This window comes from Apodemus sylvaticus, chromosome 12 (genome assembly GCF_947179515.1).
Source record: "Apodemus sylvaticus chromosome 12, mApoSyl1.1, whole genome shotgun sequence".
In the NCBI taxonomy this organism is placed as follows: Eukaryota; Metazoa; Chordata; class Mammalia; order Rodentia; family Muridae; genus Apodemus; species Apodemus sylvaticus.
In genome coordinates, this window is record NC_067483.1 from 16,790,669 (window position 1) to 16,810,570 (window position 19,902).

The 19,902-nt window shown below is 36.3% G+C and overlaps 1 protein-coding gene across 3 annotated transcripts in view; it reads right to left on the reverse strand.

The window, feature by feature from the left end:
* Positions 1-19,902, reverse strand: part of Pign (phosphatidylinositol glycan anchor biosynthesis class N) — a 127,259-nt gene that overhangs the window by 95,922 nt on the left and 11,435 nt on the right. For all 3 annotated transcript variants that reach the window (XR_007980427.1, XM_052200217.1, XM_052200218.1), the window contains 7 exons: positions 14,507-14,631; positions 13,478-13,608; positions 11,998-12,114; positions 9,201-9,241; positions 5,800-5,859; positions 3,558-3,650; positions 2,886-2,941 (listed from right to left, as the gene is read on the reverse strand). Coding sequence is in view for 2 of the 3 variants with exons in the window: in XM_052200217.1 (XP_052056177.1) it covers positions 2,886-2,941; positions 3,558-3,650; positions 5,800-5,859; positions 9,201-9,241; positions 11,998-12,114; positions 13,478-13,608; positions 14,507-14,631 (623 nt within the window). In the remaining variant the exon portion in view is untranslated. The remainder of the gene's footprint in view (positions 1-2,885; positions 2,942-3,557; positions 3,651-5,799; positions 5,860-9,200; positions 9,242-11,997; positions 12,115-13,477; positions 13,609-14,506; positions 14,632-19,902) is intronic.

Here is a 19,902-nt window from a genome sequence, read left to right on the forward strand (position 1 = left end):
TTCTTGAATTTTAGCAGAAATATTTTTCATGTAAATCTTCAATTTTACCTGAAAAGGTTTATAATTCTACTTTCACTCAATTTAGAATTATTTTTATGCCTACCATTTTATCTGTATAATTTCCATGATAATCTTTAATTTTAACATGTTTTTCTACATATTTCTTCAATTTTATCAGAAATATTTTCCATGTAAATCTTTAACTTTATCCAAAAATGTTTATAATTCCACTTTCAATCAACTTAGGAATACTTTTATACCTACCATTATTATATCCATATAAAATTTTCCATGATAATCTTCAATTTTAACATGTTTTTCTACATTTTTCTACAATTTTATCAGAAATATTTTCCACATAAATCTTCAATTCTATCATAAAATGTTTCTATTTCATTTTCCAATTAATTTACCAATTTTTTTATGTCTACCACTTCATAATTTTCCATGAACATTGTCAATTTTAACGTGTTTTTCTATATATCTCTTCTACCTTATCAGAAATATTTTTCATGTAAATCTTCAATTTTATCATAAAATATTTTTACTTCCTTTTTTAATAAAAGGACATGCTTTTCAAAAAAAAAAAAGAATCTCCTCCTTAATTTGACACAATTCAGCATACCTTCATGTTAAAAGTCATGCATGGAAAGATCAGAAATTCAAGGCCCACACCTAAACATGGTGAAAGCAATATATAGCACACCAGTAGCCAACATCAAAGTAAATGGAGAGAGACTTGAAGCAATCTCACTAAATCAGGGACTAAACAAGGCTGCCACTCTCTCCCTATATATTCAATATAAAGCTAGAGCAATTAGACAAAAAGAGGTCAAAGGGATACAAACTGGAAAGAAGTTAAAATATCACTATTTGCAGATGATATGATAGTATACTTAAGTGACCCCAAAATGCAGCCAGAGAACTCCTACAGCTGATAAACAACTTCAGCATAGTGACTGGATACAAAATTAACTCAAACAAATCAGTAGCCTTCCTATACTAAAAGAAAAAATGAGCTAAGAAAGAAATTAGGGAACCGACACCCTTAACAATAGTCACAAATAATATAAAATATCTTGGTGTGACTCTTGTGGTTACACAAGTGAAAGATCTCTACAAAAAGAACTTCAAGTCTGTGAAGAAAGAAATTGAAGATCTCAGAAGATGGAAAGATCTCCCATGCTTGTGGATTGGCAGGATTAATAAAGTAAAAATGGCTATCTTGCCAAATGCAATCTACAGATTCAATGCAATCCCCATCAAAACTCCAATTCAATTCTTCATATAGTTAGAAGGAGCAATTTGCAAATTCATTTGGAATAACAAAAAACCCAGGATAGTGAAAACTATTCTCAACAATAAAAGAACTTCAGGGGGAATCACCATCCCTGACTTCAAGCTGTACTACAGAGCAAATGTGATAAAATAATAATAATAATAATTTTAAAAATTGCCTGTTATTGGTACAGTGAAAAGCAGATAGATCAATAGAATAAAACTGAAGACCCAGAAATGAACCCACACAACTATGACCACTTGACCTTTGACAACGGAGCTAAAACCATCCAGTGGAAAAAAAGACAGCATTTTCAACAAATGGTGCTGGCTCAACTGGCAGTTAGCTTGTAGAAGAATGAGAATCGATCCATTCTTATCTCCCTGTACAAAGCTCAAGTCCAAGTGAATCAAGGGCCTCCACATAAAACTGGATACTCTAAATCTAATAGAAGAGAAAGTGGGGAAAAGCCTCCAACACATGGGCACAGGGGAAAAGTTCCTGAACAGAAAACCAATGGCTTGCGCTCTAAGATCAAGAACTGATAAATGGGACCCTATAATATTGCAAAGCTTCTGTAAGGCAAATACATACACTCAAATACATACATATTGCTAGCCATTGCTAAGTTTGTGTCACCTGGAAGCCCAGCTTAACCAATTGCTCAATATTCTGGAACAAAGTGACCAGGCTTGCCTTTAGACCCATGAGTCTAAAATTACTCACTGGCTGAAAGCATTATCTCTTTAAAAACTGAAAAACAATTTCCAAAACACACACACACACACACACACACACACACACACACACACGTATGTACATGCACACACAAAACAATCATTCTACCACAGTATTCAAACTTTTCTGTATACCTATATTTTATAACTTGCCAAAAGTAATTCCAATGAGCTGATGGTGGTGGTGGTGGTGGTGGTGGTGGTGATGATGATGATCCTATAATCTTTTTTAATCAGAAGTAAAATCTTTCTAAATACAAATATCCAAGAGCTGAGCAAACCTGCTGAGCCCACACATACAGTCAGACACATATAAATAGAGTGAGGTCTAGGACTCAGATCTGCTCTTTCATTGCTCATGAAAAACAGATCTTCTCTGGTATTAGAACAAAGAAATCTCGTTCCCATCCATGTAGCTCTCATATTTGGGAACCAATATTTCTCCAAATACTACACCTAGCCTTTCCCTGTCACTCTCTACACTCTCCTAGAGCCTTCTACATATTGAACAGTTTCTATCACCATGTTCACAGTGTTGGCCTCCAAATAATCAATACCCATCCAGATCTGGTATCGATGCCTCTGTGTATAGCAAATGAGCTGACATCTTCATGTGTGATGTGAAGTAACCAGGTTGACCATCTTTTTATATAGGTCACTACAGTACCACACCTCCATTCCTCCTCCAGCCTCTCACAGGTATGTAAGGCTTGGCCCACTAGCCAAAGAAACAAAAGATAACTTCAGTTTAGCCTCTGCTTTACCAAACACAAACATGACAATGCTTATACATAAATTAATCTCTTTCATTGGCATCAAACTCAAGTGAATATTTTCCTTTCAGTTAATAAAAAATATTTAAAACTTACTTAAATGGTGTAAACAAAAATGGTAAAGTAGCTTCTTTTTTCTGAGTCATTTTCACCTGGGAACCAAGCATGAAAATACTTACTATATTATAAATGAGAAAAAATAATGAATTTCATTCTGAAAGTTAAATATCAATTAAAATGCCTCTTTAGGGATGATTAACTTTTTATGGAAATAAAGGAATGTTGTGTTATTATTTTGGATTGTTTTATAAGTATTTAAAGAAAAATTAAGTAACCTTTTATTATCTCAGTAAGCTGAAAATTACATCAATTTTACAAAAATAGCATACTATAATGCAATTACAACAGTCCTTCCTCAACTCTGAAAATAAAGAGAGGCACAGTTTCAGTCTTAAATGCTGTGTTCTCTAATCTACTTCTTTTAGGCACATTCCCAATAAATAAAGATTTGGATTATAGTCTTTATACGCATGTACAGCAATCTTATAGTAAGTAGATAGTACTCAAAGGAAATTTTATGCACTCTCACTGTCCCCTAAAGCCTGTATTACAAAAATCTGTTACAGAAATAAAAACTTTATAACACTAGGCAAATATTCAAGTCCCATGATATTATTACAGGAAACTATTCATTAAAATACAAAATCAAGTATTGTACTTAACATGTTAAAAAATTATAGTACAATTCATTTGTTTAATTTTTTTCACCTTGAACTGTTCAAGAATCTGTACTGCATTGGTAAGCATGCTCTCTGCTTTGAAGAGACCAGTGTTGTTAAGATAACCTACAGGAAGTATTCCCTAGAAAACAAAACATAACAAGTATTAATAAAGACTGTAGTGTTCTGATTGTAAAACAAGCACCTCCCCATAAATCTAGTACCTTGGAGGCCAAGGTGGGGGACGGTAAATTCCGGGCCAGCCTAAGCTACAGGGTAAGAGTCTGTTTCAATAGAGAAAACAAAGAGCTATAGAGAACTCAGCAGGGCACTGGCTGCTCTTCCAGAGAACCTCACTTAATACCCAGCACCATTTGGTGTTGTAGGACCATGTTTAAACAACAGTTTCAGAGGTTCTGACACACTCTTCTGGTTTCTTAGAGCATCAGGCACTCATCTGGTACAGACACTCATGCCAGCACTAAACTACACATCTATAACATCTAAAAAATAAAGAGTGCTTACTGCTCAGTGGTTAAGGGAGTTTGTTACTCTTACAGAGGACAAAGGCTTCAGTGTCCAGCATCCCCATTAGGTAGCTTAAAATGCCTGAACAAGTGCACACATGTGCCCCCCCCCCCCCACACACACACACAGAGAGAGAGAGAGAGAGAGAGAGAGAGAGAGAGACAGAGAGAGACAGAGAGAGATGTGCATACACACATTAAAGACTTGGTCCCCAGTCTAGTGCTAATGAAAGATGACAGAAGAGAGAAGCGGTAAGACCTATTAAGAAGTGACAGAAACTTTGGGGGTGGTCATTTGGGTCGCTAGGGACACTCCCTATTATAAGACTAGGGCATCTTGGTCCCTTTGTTTCTCTGTCACAAGGCCAGCAGTTTTGGTTTTGGTCTGGTATGTACTCCTGCCACAATGTGCCAGCACAGACTGACACTTTTAATGCTGTGAGCCAAAAATAAACATGTTTTATTGCTGTTGCTCCATACATTTATTACTAGGAAATTTGTTACAGTGGGAAGCTGACTAATGTAACTATGTTGGTCATACTGTTATATGCTCAGTGAATTAAGTACAACACTATATACAAAGAATAATCACTGTAATGGTCACTGCTATAATACTTTTTTATAAGACAAAAGGACATTTAAAAGACATATATAAGACAAAGATATTCTATAGATTTTAAGAATAAAATAACACACACACTTATTGCAGTCAATATCTTATTGCTTAAAGTTTTGAATTATATTCTATTTTTAACATAAATTTATCTCAAAAATACAGCGGGTTGCAGCTGTCACCATTTGAATGCACCTTTTTTTGGTAGTGGTGGTGGTTTTTCAAGACAAGGTTTCTCTGTCTGTCCGGGAACTCACCTTGTAGACCAGACTGGTCTCAAACTTACAGAGATCTGCTTGCACCACCACCGCCCTGCTCAGACCCATACTTAGCAGCATTCCTCCTTCCTGCTGAGGGTCTTGCAGTCTGAATAAAGCATGGTGGGACTGTGATCTGAGGCCCTATTCTCCTCTGCGGAAGGGTAGGCAAATACCCAAGCCATACAATCGAGATTTGGGTCTTGGGAGTCAGAGAGCAGCAGCTACAAGCATAATTTTGCCTACCGTAAGGTTGGAGCCTTGAGCAGCACAGCCATGCAGGGACCTCTGGGTTCCTATTGATTTGCAAACATCGTTTTCAAGCATCTATGTGATCTAGCAAACCTCAAACCTTTTCAATAATTTCTCCTCTAAATGGACTCAGCTTCTGTTGCTTATCATCTAATGTTACATATATATATTATCATATATGTACATACATATATGTGTATATGTATATATACATATATCCCTTGTTACTAGAATAGAAAAAATCATATATTTTTTAAAGAAATAAAACATTTAGGGGCTGGAGAGATGGCTCAGAGGTTAAAAGCACTAGCTGCTCTTCCAGAGGTCCCAAGTTCAATTTCCAGCAACCACACTGTGGCTCATAATCATCTATAATGAGATCTGGTGTCCTTTTCTGGCCTATATGCAAGCACAATGCTGTATACATAATAAAACAAATTAAATTGTTAAAAAAAAATCCTGCCGTAAACCTTTTAAAGGTAAGCTTTCTTTCATGTTATATAGCATATATTTAATTATGAGGTATTAGATATAGATATATAGGAAGGAATAGTTTCAAATATAACTACAGATTGGGCAGAGGCACAAAAAAAGTAAATTTTATTTTTCTATGGAAAAATGGTAATAAGTGTTATTCCTTACCACCGAATTAAGAGGAAAGGGGACTCCAATAAGGGATGCCATCAACGGTGCAATATCTGCCTAGAAGTACAAAAGTTCAATTCTAGTAAGTCTGCACATTGAAACCAGCAAATTGTATCCTTGCATACAACTATAGACTATCACCATATTTATTATAATCAAAAACCTTTAAATATTTATATATGTTTTTATATAGCAGTGTCTTTAAATGCCATTTGCTAGAAATCCATGAACTTAAGAAAAACTAACTTTAAAAAGAAATCATTAAAGGTCATCAATACAAAACAATGTCAAACAAAAATTACTTGCCCTATTAGCTGAGAACCTGAGTATTTTGTAGAATGATTTCAGTACTGTGTAAAAGAATACTTTGGTGGTTACATAACAAATAGAGAAGATTTTACCTGGAGACATGTGCACAAGCATTAAAGAAAGCCCATCAGAAGGAAGGCTGGCCGACCAGTGGGGAGGGCAGCCCAAATGGCACTATGGGTATTTCTTTTTCAATTCCACCTTTGAGAAGAGCTGTTTATGTTTCTATTGTTATTCTGTTTCACTACCCACTCCTCTGCATACTGCAATTTACTTTGACCTATTATCATCCAGAGACTAATCTCCAAAGGGAGCTAACAACCTCAATTTTTCTAAATTTAATTGGTTGTGTTTATATTAGTCCTCAAAACTTGCCAAGTAGTAAAATACTTAGCAGTTGGATGAGTCAGCTTCAAATCCTGGCTTGAAAACTTCAGCATGATTTTAGACTTCCCCATCAGTTAAATATGTCTCTCCCTTACAAATAATGGCAGAATTAAATGAGATAAACTTACGGTGTACCTAGGACATAATAACCTGCAATGAAGGGCAGTTACATTGTTGCTCTTTCCAGGCCTCTCAGTGACCTGGAGATAAATTCTCTTCCTGGCTGCTTCTGACTTCCCTTTGTTTCACTGCTTCTTTTAAAGTACCCCTCTTTTTCTTACTTAATGTAAAGTTTGTGATGATAGCTATCAGATTCAAGCTAGTCCCAGAAAACCAGTGCTATTCAAAATCTTCCTTACATCTTGTCTCTCCCACTCATCTATTTGAAGACCATCATACACAAACAATTTTTATTTGTACCAAAAGTAAATCTTAGTCAAAAACTAAATGTAAAGTTTGTTTTCCGAAGTTTCTGAGACATCTTGTCTCTCCCACTAATCTATTCATCATAAAGGATCCTTACACACACACACATACACACACACACACACACACACACACACACACATACACACACTCTTCAGGAGCTTCCTTGAACTTTTGGAATTAAGTCCCCAAGGGCCATCATGCCCTACCAGACCAGTCCATAGCTGTTTCTGCCTGACTCCTGCGGCCCCTGTGATCTGAACACAAGCTACTCTACCACCCAACAACACAGGAAGTGCCTTCTCTGCAGAGCTCTGCGCTCAGGCTGCTCTTCTCCCTGGAGAGCCCGGCTGCTGCCCTGGCCTCTTGCGTACTCTTCAATCTCAGCTCAACCCCAAATGTCCTAGGAACCCTTTGCTAAGCAGAGTTTTCCAGGTAGATACATCCGTGCTCAGGTGGCTATATGTGTTCCTCCTATAGTATTTACAGTCCTAGTTTCACAGCTGGTTATACAATGCTCTGACAATGGCAGTTCTCACCTCTACAGCAGAAGCATCCCAGGCCACAGCTTGTATTTGTCTTTTCTCACAATTACCCCACTTCGCACAGGGCACAAGTGGGCATATGAGTGTTGATTGGAGGACTGAATACAAAGATACTCATCTAACACAGTTGTATGACAAGAATATTACCCAATAGATTGGAACTTTGGGAAACAAACTTCCCATTCAGTTTTTGATTAAGATTTACTTTTGGTACAAATAAAAATTGTTTTTGTATGATGGTCTTCAAATAATTTCTAGCCCTTAGACTGATTTTTAAATTAGAAATTAGTGAATTAATATCTTAAGCTTATATATATTCATTTTCTTCAGTATCATGCATTGATCCTAAGAGGAGAAATAAAAACAACCTATTTTTATTATGCTCCTAGAAACAGATTTTCAAAGGATAGACAAGAAACTGAGTCCCTAAACTGTGGTTTACTGTCCTTAATAAAAGGACCTTGTAAGTGACTTAGAAGACAGGCTACCTGCCACTTTCATATCCCAGTGACAGTGACCCTTCTGCCAACAGTGAAGGCACCTGCTTAAGTACCACACAGTCAACAACCCCGCACTTAGCATTACAGGTAATGCTGTCTAGCTTTTTGTTTTCCAAGAGAGGTTTTATTTGTGTAGCTTTGATTGTTCTGGAATTAGCTGCGTACACCAGGCTAGCCTCAAATTCAAAGAGATCTGCCTACCTCTGCCTCTGGAGTACTAGGATATAGGTATAAGCCACCACTGCCCAGTTTCTCTTTCTTAAGTTATACACACACTCTCAACAAAAGATCTGTAGCTGAGTAATCTAAATCTTGTCACACTTTTCCATTGCAATATCAAGGATGCTTATTCGGTTAAAATACAGTGAAAAAGTATCTATTAACAAGTCAAACAGTAACTGAGAGCAAGGAAAGAAACTCCTAAGAGGAATTTAATGTATGTCTGTTTAATGTAAGCAATGCAACCATCACAGGAAGTCAAAGAAACTTAATAAGAACATAAGTTTAGACTGATCAGAACAACGCCCGACCAGTACATGCATGGAAGGAGCCTTCCAGGCGGAAGGTGTGGGTGTACACATGTGTTTAGCAGCATGCATGCATGCATAGACAAGAGGATGTCTGCGGAGGATGTTGGGCGAGGTCTTCTATAGCTGTCCATCTTATATTCTGAGACAGGGTCACTCAGTTAACTAGAGACTTAGTCCACTAGGCAGGCTGACTGTTCAGCAAGCTCCTGGGACCTCTTCACCTCTCAACACTAAGGTTGGAGGCACATGAAGCCATGCAGAGACTCTACTGGATGCTAGGGCTTTGTATGCAGGCCTTATTTCATAGTCAGAATGCTTGAATACCCCAGAAGGGGGCTTTAGTTTCATTTGACAGTTTAAAAACTTGTTTATTCTTACTATGATGGAGGCTCGGAGGGAGCATGCGTGCCACAGCATGTGGAGACCAGAGGGCAGCATGCTACACAGTTCACTCTGCAAACTTTGAACTCAAGCTTACGTGGCAAGCACTTTACCCACTGGACCATCTCAACTATCCACTTGGTATTTGTTGTGGTTGTTTGTTTTAATTGGCACTAGAAGATTAGTCAGGCCAAAGCACTCGCACTAGAAGTAGTCTCCATAGCAGGCATGTTGAAAAATGTTTTGCCACTATTATTATTACTGCCAATTTTTCACTAAATTTCTTATAGAAAATAACATAATTAAATTTAAAAGGATACCTGATTGACATCTTGCCTCTTCCAGTTTTCCAGTCTCCATTCTGAATGACAGAGACATAAATATAAATATGAAGTTAAGATTTTTAACAAGAACAAATTGTCTTATGTTCAGGACACGCCATGTAAAGGATAAGTATTGGAAACCTCTCTCAACGAAGCATATAAAAAAAGGGAGAGATGAGGACACATGCTCCACTATGTTCATAGCAGCTCTATTTGTAGTAGCCAGAAGCTGGAAAGAACCCAGGTGTCCCTCAATGGAGGAATGGATACAGAAAATGTGGTATATTTACACAATGGAGTACTATGTAGCCATTAGAAACAATGAATTCATGAAATTCGTAGACAAATGGATAGAGCTAGAGAACATCATACTAAGTGAGGTAACCCAGTCTCAAAAGATCAATCATGGTATGCACTCACTGATAAGTGGATATTAACCTAGAAACTTGGAATACCCAAGAAATAATCCACATATTAAATGATGTCCAAAAAGAACAAAGGAGTGGCCCCTGGTTCTGGAAAGACTCAATGCAACAGTATAGGGGAATTCCAGAACAGGGAAGTGGGAAGGAGTAGATGGAGGAACAGGGGGAGGGAAGAGGGTTTATGGGACTTGCGGGGAGTGGGGACCCAGGAAAGGGGAAATCATTTGATATGTAAATAAAGAATACATCGAATAATATATATATATATATATATATATATATATATATATAAGGGAGAGATGTTAAAATAGCAAAGGAATAAAATAACTCTTCAGTGTTTTCTGTGCTTATTAAGCATCATGAGATAGAATGCCCAAAACATCCAAGGAAAGAAGGGGAGAGCAGGCCCAATGGCCGCTGTCAGCAGGGCTGCTCCCACTGTATAGAGGTGACAAGGCACAACAACCAACAGCCCTCCCTCCCTCCCTCCCTCTCTCTGGGGGGACAGCTGTTAGCAAAATAGTTACAACTATAGCTGTGAGGCTCCTAGGATCATTAACACCAAATCTTAAAAACAGTAATTGAAATTACTATTAAAATCCCGTCATGGGGCAGATCTATTTCTATCTTTTTGGGAAACCTCACCCTGATTTCCAGAGAGGTTGTATCAGTTGCAGTGACTATGTAGCATAAGTTACCTACTGTGTAGGTGACTAACCAGCGGTGAGTCCTTCCTTTCCCATGCTCTCCCCAGCGTTTGCTGCCATTTGTGCTTTGAAGCTTAGAACTTCTGACTAAGCTAAGATGCTTTCTAAGTAACTTTGATTTGCATTTCCCTAATGGCTAAATATTTGAATATTAAAAATAATTGTTTCTCAGCCATTTATATTTCATCTTTTGAGAACTTTCTGTTCTATGCCCTAATCTTTGTTTTTGTTGTTGTTGTTCAGTTTTTAAGGTCTTTACATAATCTAGTTACTAACTCCCTGTCAGATATATATTTGGTAAAGATTTTTTTTTCCCCATTCTGAAGGCTGCTTCTTTATTCAAATGATGGTGTCCTTTACTGTACAGATGTTTTTGTTTTCATCTGATCCCATTTACCAGTTGTTGGTTTTTGTTGGTCTTAATACTTCCATGACTGTATTCTTGTTCAGAAAGCCTTCCTGTGCCTGTATTTCAAGCATATTTCCTACCTTCTACTAGATTCAAGGTGTAAGATCTTAGCTCAAAGTCCTTCCCACACTGCTTTTAGTCATCATGTTTACCACATCAATTCAAAGTAACTAATACAGCACTTACTCATAACAGATAACTTCTTTATAAAAGTTTTAACCTACTAGGCAAGTTTCCACAGCATGCATAGTGTAAACACATATCTGCTTTATAGGTCATTGGAACACAACGTCATCCTCTACAAAGCTCATGTTCAAGAATGGCTCTCTTGAGTTTCAAAAATCTACACTTACAAACTTATGTTTTAAGCGAGCCTACTAGTAAGCTTATGACTTTGTACTGAGCAGCCTTTGCAGCAGTCCTGAGCTACACGTGGGCCATGAGCTGGATACCCCTATGCTAGTACTACGATCTGTGGAGACAACTGTCCCAAAGACAGCATAGTAGATTTAAAAGCAGCAATAAAGAGCTGTCTGAGCTCTATTCATCTGTGCTTCACTAAGTCTGGAAGACTCACAACAGCTCACTACTGCTGTGTTCTGGCCCTTTGTCAAACACTTCCTCTGCAGGCCTGTGGCCTGGCCTGGTGTTCTCTGCCAGAGTGGACAATATAGAAACAGAATAATGAAAAATGCACCATGACTTACATGAAGCCATGCTGTTCTGTCCAAACAGAAATAACTTGGCATTACATCTAGCTTTTCACATAAAAGATATACATTTTAAATACTGCAATATCATGAAAAATAGTAGAGGTTTTTTTGGGTTTTTTTTTTTTTTTTTGCTTAAGTTGGAAAATTGTAATCAATTTAACAACTTTCCTCTAAGAAACTGCGCATTATGTTTTATTCTTACTTATACTCAAATTCTTTAATATAATTTAATAAAAATGAGAATAACATTTCCAATTCTTAAACATTTAGGCCAAAATATTTACTATCAGTGCTATATATGTTCAACAAATGGCTCTGGGAAAAGAGAAAGAGAAAGAGAGAGAAAGCTAACTCCTTCATTTGGAGAATCTGCATATATAACAGTGACAAAAATAATGTCACAATCATTAAAATAAGAGATTTCAAACAATCTAAAGTGATTTGAAAAGAAACTGATTGAAAAAGTACTTAGTGTACTTTTGTTTTATTTAAATGCTAAGTTGCATAGGTACTTGAGACAATAAGAACAAATGTTTGTACCTTTTAAAAACTCATCATCATATTGCTGAGCTGATACGTTTTGAGGAAATTTGATTCCAGCCCCCCATGTAACGAAAGGAGTTAAAGTCTCTGAAGGATGACCAGCTCCATGAGAACCTACGGCAAAGACATCAAGTCATGAGACAGAGTAGGTAATCAGTGACAACAGCAAAATAATATCTAAGTGCTTTGGTATTAAGAATCGGTCCATGTATAGGCTGGGAAAACCATAGGCTCCAGACACGAAGACTACTACTATTTTGCTAAATGGATATAATGTGACTTTTCAATTATCTTCTCAATAATCATGCTGATATCCATGGATTACTGCTTTTGTTGGCTTTCGCCAAAGGAACTGCTTCTTACAGTGAGCAGCAGTAATTGCAGTGATACACAACTGATCAAGTGACAGAAGCAGGTGGCTATTGAATGTTCAGCCATTAAGGGGAACATTCTATATAGCTTGTAAACACACACACACACACACACACACACACACACACACACACGTACACCGAGACCCAGGGATCATCACAGAAGGGGCTTGGGTAGACAGAGGCAGAAAGAGTAGGAAGAGATTATTCAGGGGAATCATCTCCCATTTGGGATCAAGTGGTATGAACAGGACAGCCAGGTGTACAGATTCACCATGATTTGACAACAAAATGTTCCTCACAGGTTTACATATTAAATACTTGTGCCCAGCTAGTACTGATACTTTGAGAGGCTGTAGAAACATTAGGATGTTGCTAGCTAGAGTAATTAGCCACCAGATGTGTGCCTTTGAACATAATAACCTGCCCTCATCTCTGTTTATCTTTGTTTCCTATCAGCTACAAGGTGAAAAATCTCCTCTGCCAAATACCCAGCAACATGGAATTCTGCCCAAGCCAGCCAGCCACAATGAATCCTCTAAAACAGTGCGCCAAAGTAAATACTTCCTCTTTAGCTGTTCTCCTGTATTTTGGTCACAGCTATGGAGAAGTAACTACAGAATCCTTTTGTTCCAGCCTCTGTAAACAGGGGAGCTAAAAGCAGTCCTTTAGAAGACAGATTCCAGCTCACTACAACTTCATCTTATGAGCCAAGAGGCCAAACCTCAACTTTGTGTCCTACCGATCTCTACGCACAAACCCCACCTGCCTTGAAAGCCTCGCTGGGAGCAGAGTCCTGGTGTCTGAGGCAGTGCTCAGCCATACGCCTTAACTAGTGTCACTTACTTTGCCTTCATTGCAAATATAATTTCCAGGTACAATTTCTTTTCTAATAAAAAAGTATGAGGTAATTTAAAAGTACTTAGGTTTTTGTTCTCATTTGTAAATGAGAATATGTTCATTTTACAATTAGAAAAAAGTCTTTTCATAGAAGGTCAGACATTTCAAACATACAATTACATGCTGACATCTGATTTTCTGAACATAATACTTGGAAGCTACATCTACCACAGGTTCATTAAGATAGTACTGTAAGACAGACTGACCCCAGTCTGTCATTCCATGGTCAGAGGTAAAGATAAATGCTGTTTTCCCATCATCTCCATAAAAATGCTTGAAAATTGACACAATTTCTTTCACTCCATCGTCAACTTTTTTAATATTGTCCTTATATTCCCTGTTTACAAAAAAACAAAAGAACAAGTTAAATTAATGTAGAGAAATCAAATTTATTCAACCAAGACTCACTACATTTAAAGTAAAAAACTGAAAAAAATGCTTTCAGATTTAATCTTTACTACTTTAAATCAGACCCTCTCATAAGACTAATTTTTTTGTTTAATAAATTTCAAAAAACGGAAATAGTTTTCATAGACATTTTAAAAGGAAAGTATTGATTAGTAAATATGTTTAAATGAATACTTTTTAAATTCTAAACAGGATAATAAAGACTTCCATGTTTGTGTACCTAATAAACTACACTGTTCTGGTGACCTTATTAGGGAAGTACCATTATTTAAAGTACAGAATTTTTCCACACTATGGAGTACTTGTGATTTATCTCTACTACACTGTTGAAAACAAATTGAATTTAAGCTTCCCAGATAGTTAAACAGAGTCAGCTTAATATGAATGTATTCCACTAATGAAAACACCACATCATGCTAAACTAGGAGAATATGAGATATTTATGCTTATAATTAAACCAGCAGACATTAGAGTTAATATAAAACCAACTCAAAATAAAGAATAAAAATTCAAATGATTTCTTCTTTCTTGTGGTCTGCAAAGCTGAAACTACCACTGAAGAATTAATAAACAGCACGTTATACAATTGTTTGCTGGATACAATACTGTTAAATAAATACCCAAAGGCATTACATGTGTTATAAAATCCATACCAAAAATGTTTGTGCTTTTGAGATTTACTAAAAATACTCCTAAACAGAGGATAGTAGTTAAATAAAGTATTAGTTTTGCTGTCATAATTACAATGAAAATTCCAAACTATACCAATATTTTAATCAAAATAGCTACTCCCCACAAGATCAGACAGAATACATAATTCAGATTACCTGGAAGACGGCCGATGAGCGTGTCCATTTGTATCTATTCCTAATAAATGTAAGAAAAAAACTACTTTTTCTTCATTTACTTTTGAGAACAAAGATTGGTTGTTTCTTGCAGCATCAAAGAAGTCCTACATGTAACAAATCAGGTGAAAACTAATTTATTTTATTTAAATTTATAAATAACTTTTTAAAAAAGATTTATTTACTTTATATATGTGAATACACTGTCTATCCTTTCAGACACACCAGAAGGGTGCATCAGATCCCATTACAGATGGTTGTGAGCCTCCATGTAGATGCTGGGAATTGAACTCAGGACCCCTGGAAGAGCAATCAGTGCTCTTAACCACTGAGCCATCTCTCCAGCCCCAAATAACTAACTTAAATCATCATATATAACTAACTTAAATCATCATATTTTGTTTCATTTTTATCCTCAAAATATACCAACAAAAAAATCTTTGTTATCAATTCAGATATTTCTATCCAAATAATCATTCAGCTATTATAGTACTATTTTTAAAAAAGGAGCTTAATTTCATACCTTTGTTACCACAGAACTATTATAATTTTAAAAAATTGAGTATTTTGTTAAGTGGCAAATGTTAAACAGTAGGGGTGGAAGCAGTTCAAGACCATGTATTATATTTAATATACTTGGAAATGGATCATTTTTCATTGTCTTGTTCCATTGAATTGTTGGTCAGACTATGACATCTCACTTAGATTATGAGAATTCCCACCTACCGCCACAGGTTCATGAGTAAGACCTGTTCTTTGTGTCCTGTGCTGGAGAAACATCACTTAATAAAGTACAGGTCAGAAATTCCTAATGCCACAATTACAAACTGGATTCATAAACCCTTCAGCCATAATTTTCATATCCATGAGCATGTATGCAAGTAATCATGGAAGAGTGCTTTAAAATTATTCTAAATGAACCTATTATATTAACAGGTATCATTTATTTTTTACATAACTATACAGATTTAGAAGATGCTAACTTTCAACAAGATAAGTGTTCTGCAAATCTAATTATAAAAAGTATTGAAAAGTATACATGGGATAACTAAGGAAAATTGTTCAAGGATAAAACTACCCTTAATCTTCAATTTATCTTCTACTTAACTTGAGTTAAATTATATTTTTACCATGATTAGCAAAAACTTTAAGCATGTGTAAAGATTTGGAAAGTTATGAAACACTAACCACGCAGAGCTCAACCTGTCTCTTGACAGTTGTCACTTTGAAAGCGGTTCTAAAGTTCTGTTAATTAAAGAAGCTCACGGGCATTTATGCTGCCCACAACTCCTCCTGCTTGCCCAGAGGGGAATAGGTACAACACTTGTACCAGGGACGCCATATAAGACCCCGTCCCATTCCCTATGCCTGTCACCTCCCCTTACAGCACACCCAACAGTTATCAACTGCACCCTATCCCCTGCGCTCCATTTTCCAGTCACAATTCCTCCTGCTTTCCCAGAGGCCACACCAGCACCAGGGACACCAGGCCACAATGGCACTAGGGACCCCAGAGACAAATTTGACATGCAAAACCACAGCAGTCACAATGGCCACAAAACTCCCATCTGAGACACCAGCATAAATCTGCAGATGGGCCGGTCACTAGAACCCTAGGCTACTCAGGCCAAAAGACTGAGAAGAAATTGAAAGCAAAGGGAACCAATCTAAAATAAATAAATAAATACATACATACATACATACATACATACATAAATACATAAATAAACCCACCCATCTAACAAAGATAAACTTATAAATCAGCACCCAAACCTCCACTAACAACCTCCAAACTGAGAGGACCGGAGAGCAGCTTAGGAACACGATCAACAACAGGCAGGGCAGTAAGGCGCCAGAGCACAGGTATCCTGCAAGGTATAGCTACGTCACCATAGCTTAAGCACATGAAAACGATATTAAGTCCAGTCTTAACAAGATAATAGAGGCCTTTAAAAAAGAAAATGGATAAATTCCTTAAACAAAAACTGGAAAATACAATCAACTAAGTAAAGAAAATGAATAAAACTGCTCAAGACCTGAAAATGGAGATAGAAGTAATAAAACAAAAACTGTGGAAATCCTGAAGATGGACAACTTAAGTAAGCGAACAGGAACTTCAGACATAAGCATCATCAAGAGAATACAAGACATGCAAAAGACACTCTCACACACAGAACACATGATGGAAGACATCTGACAAATAAAATGGTAATTTTAAAAAAGCTCCTGACACAAAACATGCAGAAGTGTTGGTCACTATGAAAAGACCAAAACTAAAACTAATAGAAATAGGAGATTCCAAGCTCAAAAGTCCAGAAAATATTTTCAACAAAATTATAGGAAAACGTTCCCATAACCTAAAGAAAGAGATGCCCATAAAAGTACAAGCTTAAAGAACACAAAACAGAGTAGACCAAGAAGAAAATCTACCCACTATAATCAAAACACTAAATGTACGGAAAAAAAGAAAGAATGTGAAAAGTGGCAGAGAAAAGAAGACATATAAACATATAAAGGCTAACCTATCAGAATTATACTTGACTTCTCAACAGAGACTCTAAAATCCAGAAGGGCCTGGACCACAAATGTCAGCCCAGAAAAACTCTCAAATTACCACAGACAGAGAAATCAAGATATAACATGACAAAACCAAATTTAAACAATATCTTTCCACCAACCCAGCACTACAGAGGAGACTAGAAGAAAAACTCTAACCCAATAGGCCAATTATATTAAAAACAAAACAAAACAAAAACCTCAAGAATCATTAATTTCAAACATTAAGACCAAAAGAAGAGAATAACTAACATACACACACACACACCACCACCACCACCACCACCACCACCACGAACATCAAAAAACAGGAAATATCATTGGTCGTTGGTATCTTTCAACATCAACGGATTTAATTCCCCAATAAAAAGTCATAGGCTAACAGAACAGATGCAAAAATGAGATCCAGTATTCTTCTACATACAAGAAACAAGCCTTAGGATAAAAGATAGAACTTATCCCAGAGCAATGGGCTGGAAAAAAGTTTTCCAAGCAAACAGACCCAAGTAGTAAGCTAAAGCAGCTATTCTAATACATAATAAAATAGACTGTCAGTGATAACTGTTCAAGAGATGGGAAAGGACACTTCATACTCATCAAAAATATTCACCAAGATAACAGCTCAATTCTGAATATCTCTTCCCTAAATACAAGGACCCCCAAATTCATAAAAGAAACATTAATAAAGCTTACATCACACATTAAATTCCATACATTAATAGTGGAAAACTTGGTAACTCTATTCTTACCAATGGACAGGTTATCCGGACAGAAACTAAAGAGAGAAATAATGAAACTAACTGATGTTAAGAATCAAACAAGCCTAACAGATATCTACAGAACACTTCACCCAAACACAAAGAATAGACCTTCTTCTCAGTACCTCAGGGAACCCTCTCCAAATTTGACCATATACTTGGTCACAAAGCAAGTCTTAAAGAGATACAAGAAAGGCATGGATTAAACTATCAAATTTTTTTAAAAAATCAGAAATGAAAGGGAGACATAACAACAGACATTGAGGAAACCCAAACAATCATTAGGTTTTACTTCAAAAATTTGTACTCAACAAAACTGGAAAATCTAAATAAAATTGGTGTTTTTCTTAATAGATACCACTTACCAAAGTTAAATCAAGATCAGGTAAAGGATTTAAATAGACCTATAAACACTAAGGAAATAGAAGCAGTCATTAAAATCTCACAACAATAAAAAGCTCAGGACCAGATGATTATAATACAGAATTCTACCAGACTTTCAAAGAAGAGTTAATATCAATACTCCTCAAGTTATTACACAAAATAGAAAAAGAAGGAAAACTTCCAAATTCATTTTATGAGACCACAATCACCCTGACACCTAAATCACACAAAGATTGAACCAAGAAAAAGAATTTCAGATGAATCTCCCTTATGAATACTGATGCAAAATTCTCAACTAAATACTTGCCACTGGATCAAAAACATTATCTGCCATGATCAAGTAAGCTTTGCTCCATTCAGGGATAGTCCAGCAATGTAAATCCACCATATAAACAAAATGAAAAAAAATACATGATCATCTTATTAGATACTGAAAAAAACCTTTGACAAAATCCAACACCCCTTCATGATAAAAGTCTTAGAGAGATCATGGATACAAGGATCATATCTAAACACAATAAAGGCATTATACAGCAAGCCAATAGCCAATAGCCAACATCAAATTAAATGGAGAGAAACTTAAAGTAATTCCAATAAAATCAGGGACAAGACAAAGCTGTCCAGTCTTTCCATATTTATGCAATAAAGTACTTGAAGGTTTAGCTACAGCAGTAAGACAACTAAAGGAGATCAAGCAGATACAAATGGGAAAGGGAGAAGTCAAAGTACAGCTATTTGTAAATGATATGACAGTATGCATAAGTGACCCCAAAAATTCTACCAGAAAACACATGCTGTAAAATACCATCAGCAAAGTGGCTGAACACAAAATTGACTCAAAGAAATCAGTAGCCCTCCTTGATACAAATGATAAACAGGCTCAGAAGGAAAACACTCTTCACAATAGGCACAAATGATATAAAATATAGTGGTATGGCTCTGACCAAGCAAGTGAAAGATCTGTATGACAAGAACTTCAAATCTTTGAGGAAAGAAATTGATGGGTTGGTAGGATTAACATAGTAAAAATAGCCATCTTATTAAAAGCAAGCTACAAATTCAATGTAATCCCCATCAAAATTCCAACACAATAATTTACAGACTTTGAAAGAACAATATTCAACATCATATGGTAAAACAAAAAACCCAGGATACCTAAGACAATCCTGTACAATAAAAGAACTTCTAGAGGTGTCACCATCCCTGATTTCAAGCTATACTTACAGAGCAATAGTGATTTAAAAAAAAAAAAAAAAAAAAAAAGCATGGTACTGATACAGAAAACAGGTTGGCCAATGGAATTGAATCAAAGACCCAGAAGTAAATCCATTTACATATGGACACATGATTTTTGACAATGAAGCCAAAATTATACAATGGAAAAAAGAAAGTATCTTCAACAAATGGTGCGTCTCTAACTGGGTATGTGCATACATAAAATGCAAATAGATCCATATTTATCACTCTGTACAACAACACAGGGTACGCTAACTATGAAAGAAGCAAAAGTGGGAAATAGTCTTGAATACATTCACATAAGAGGCAATTTTCTGAACAACACCAATAGCTCAAGTACTAAAATCAAAAACTAATGAAGAGGACCTCATGAAGATAGTGAGGTAACCCAGATCCAGAAAGACAAACATGGGATGTACTCACATTTAAGTGGATATTAGCCAT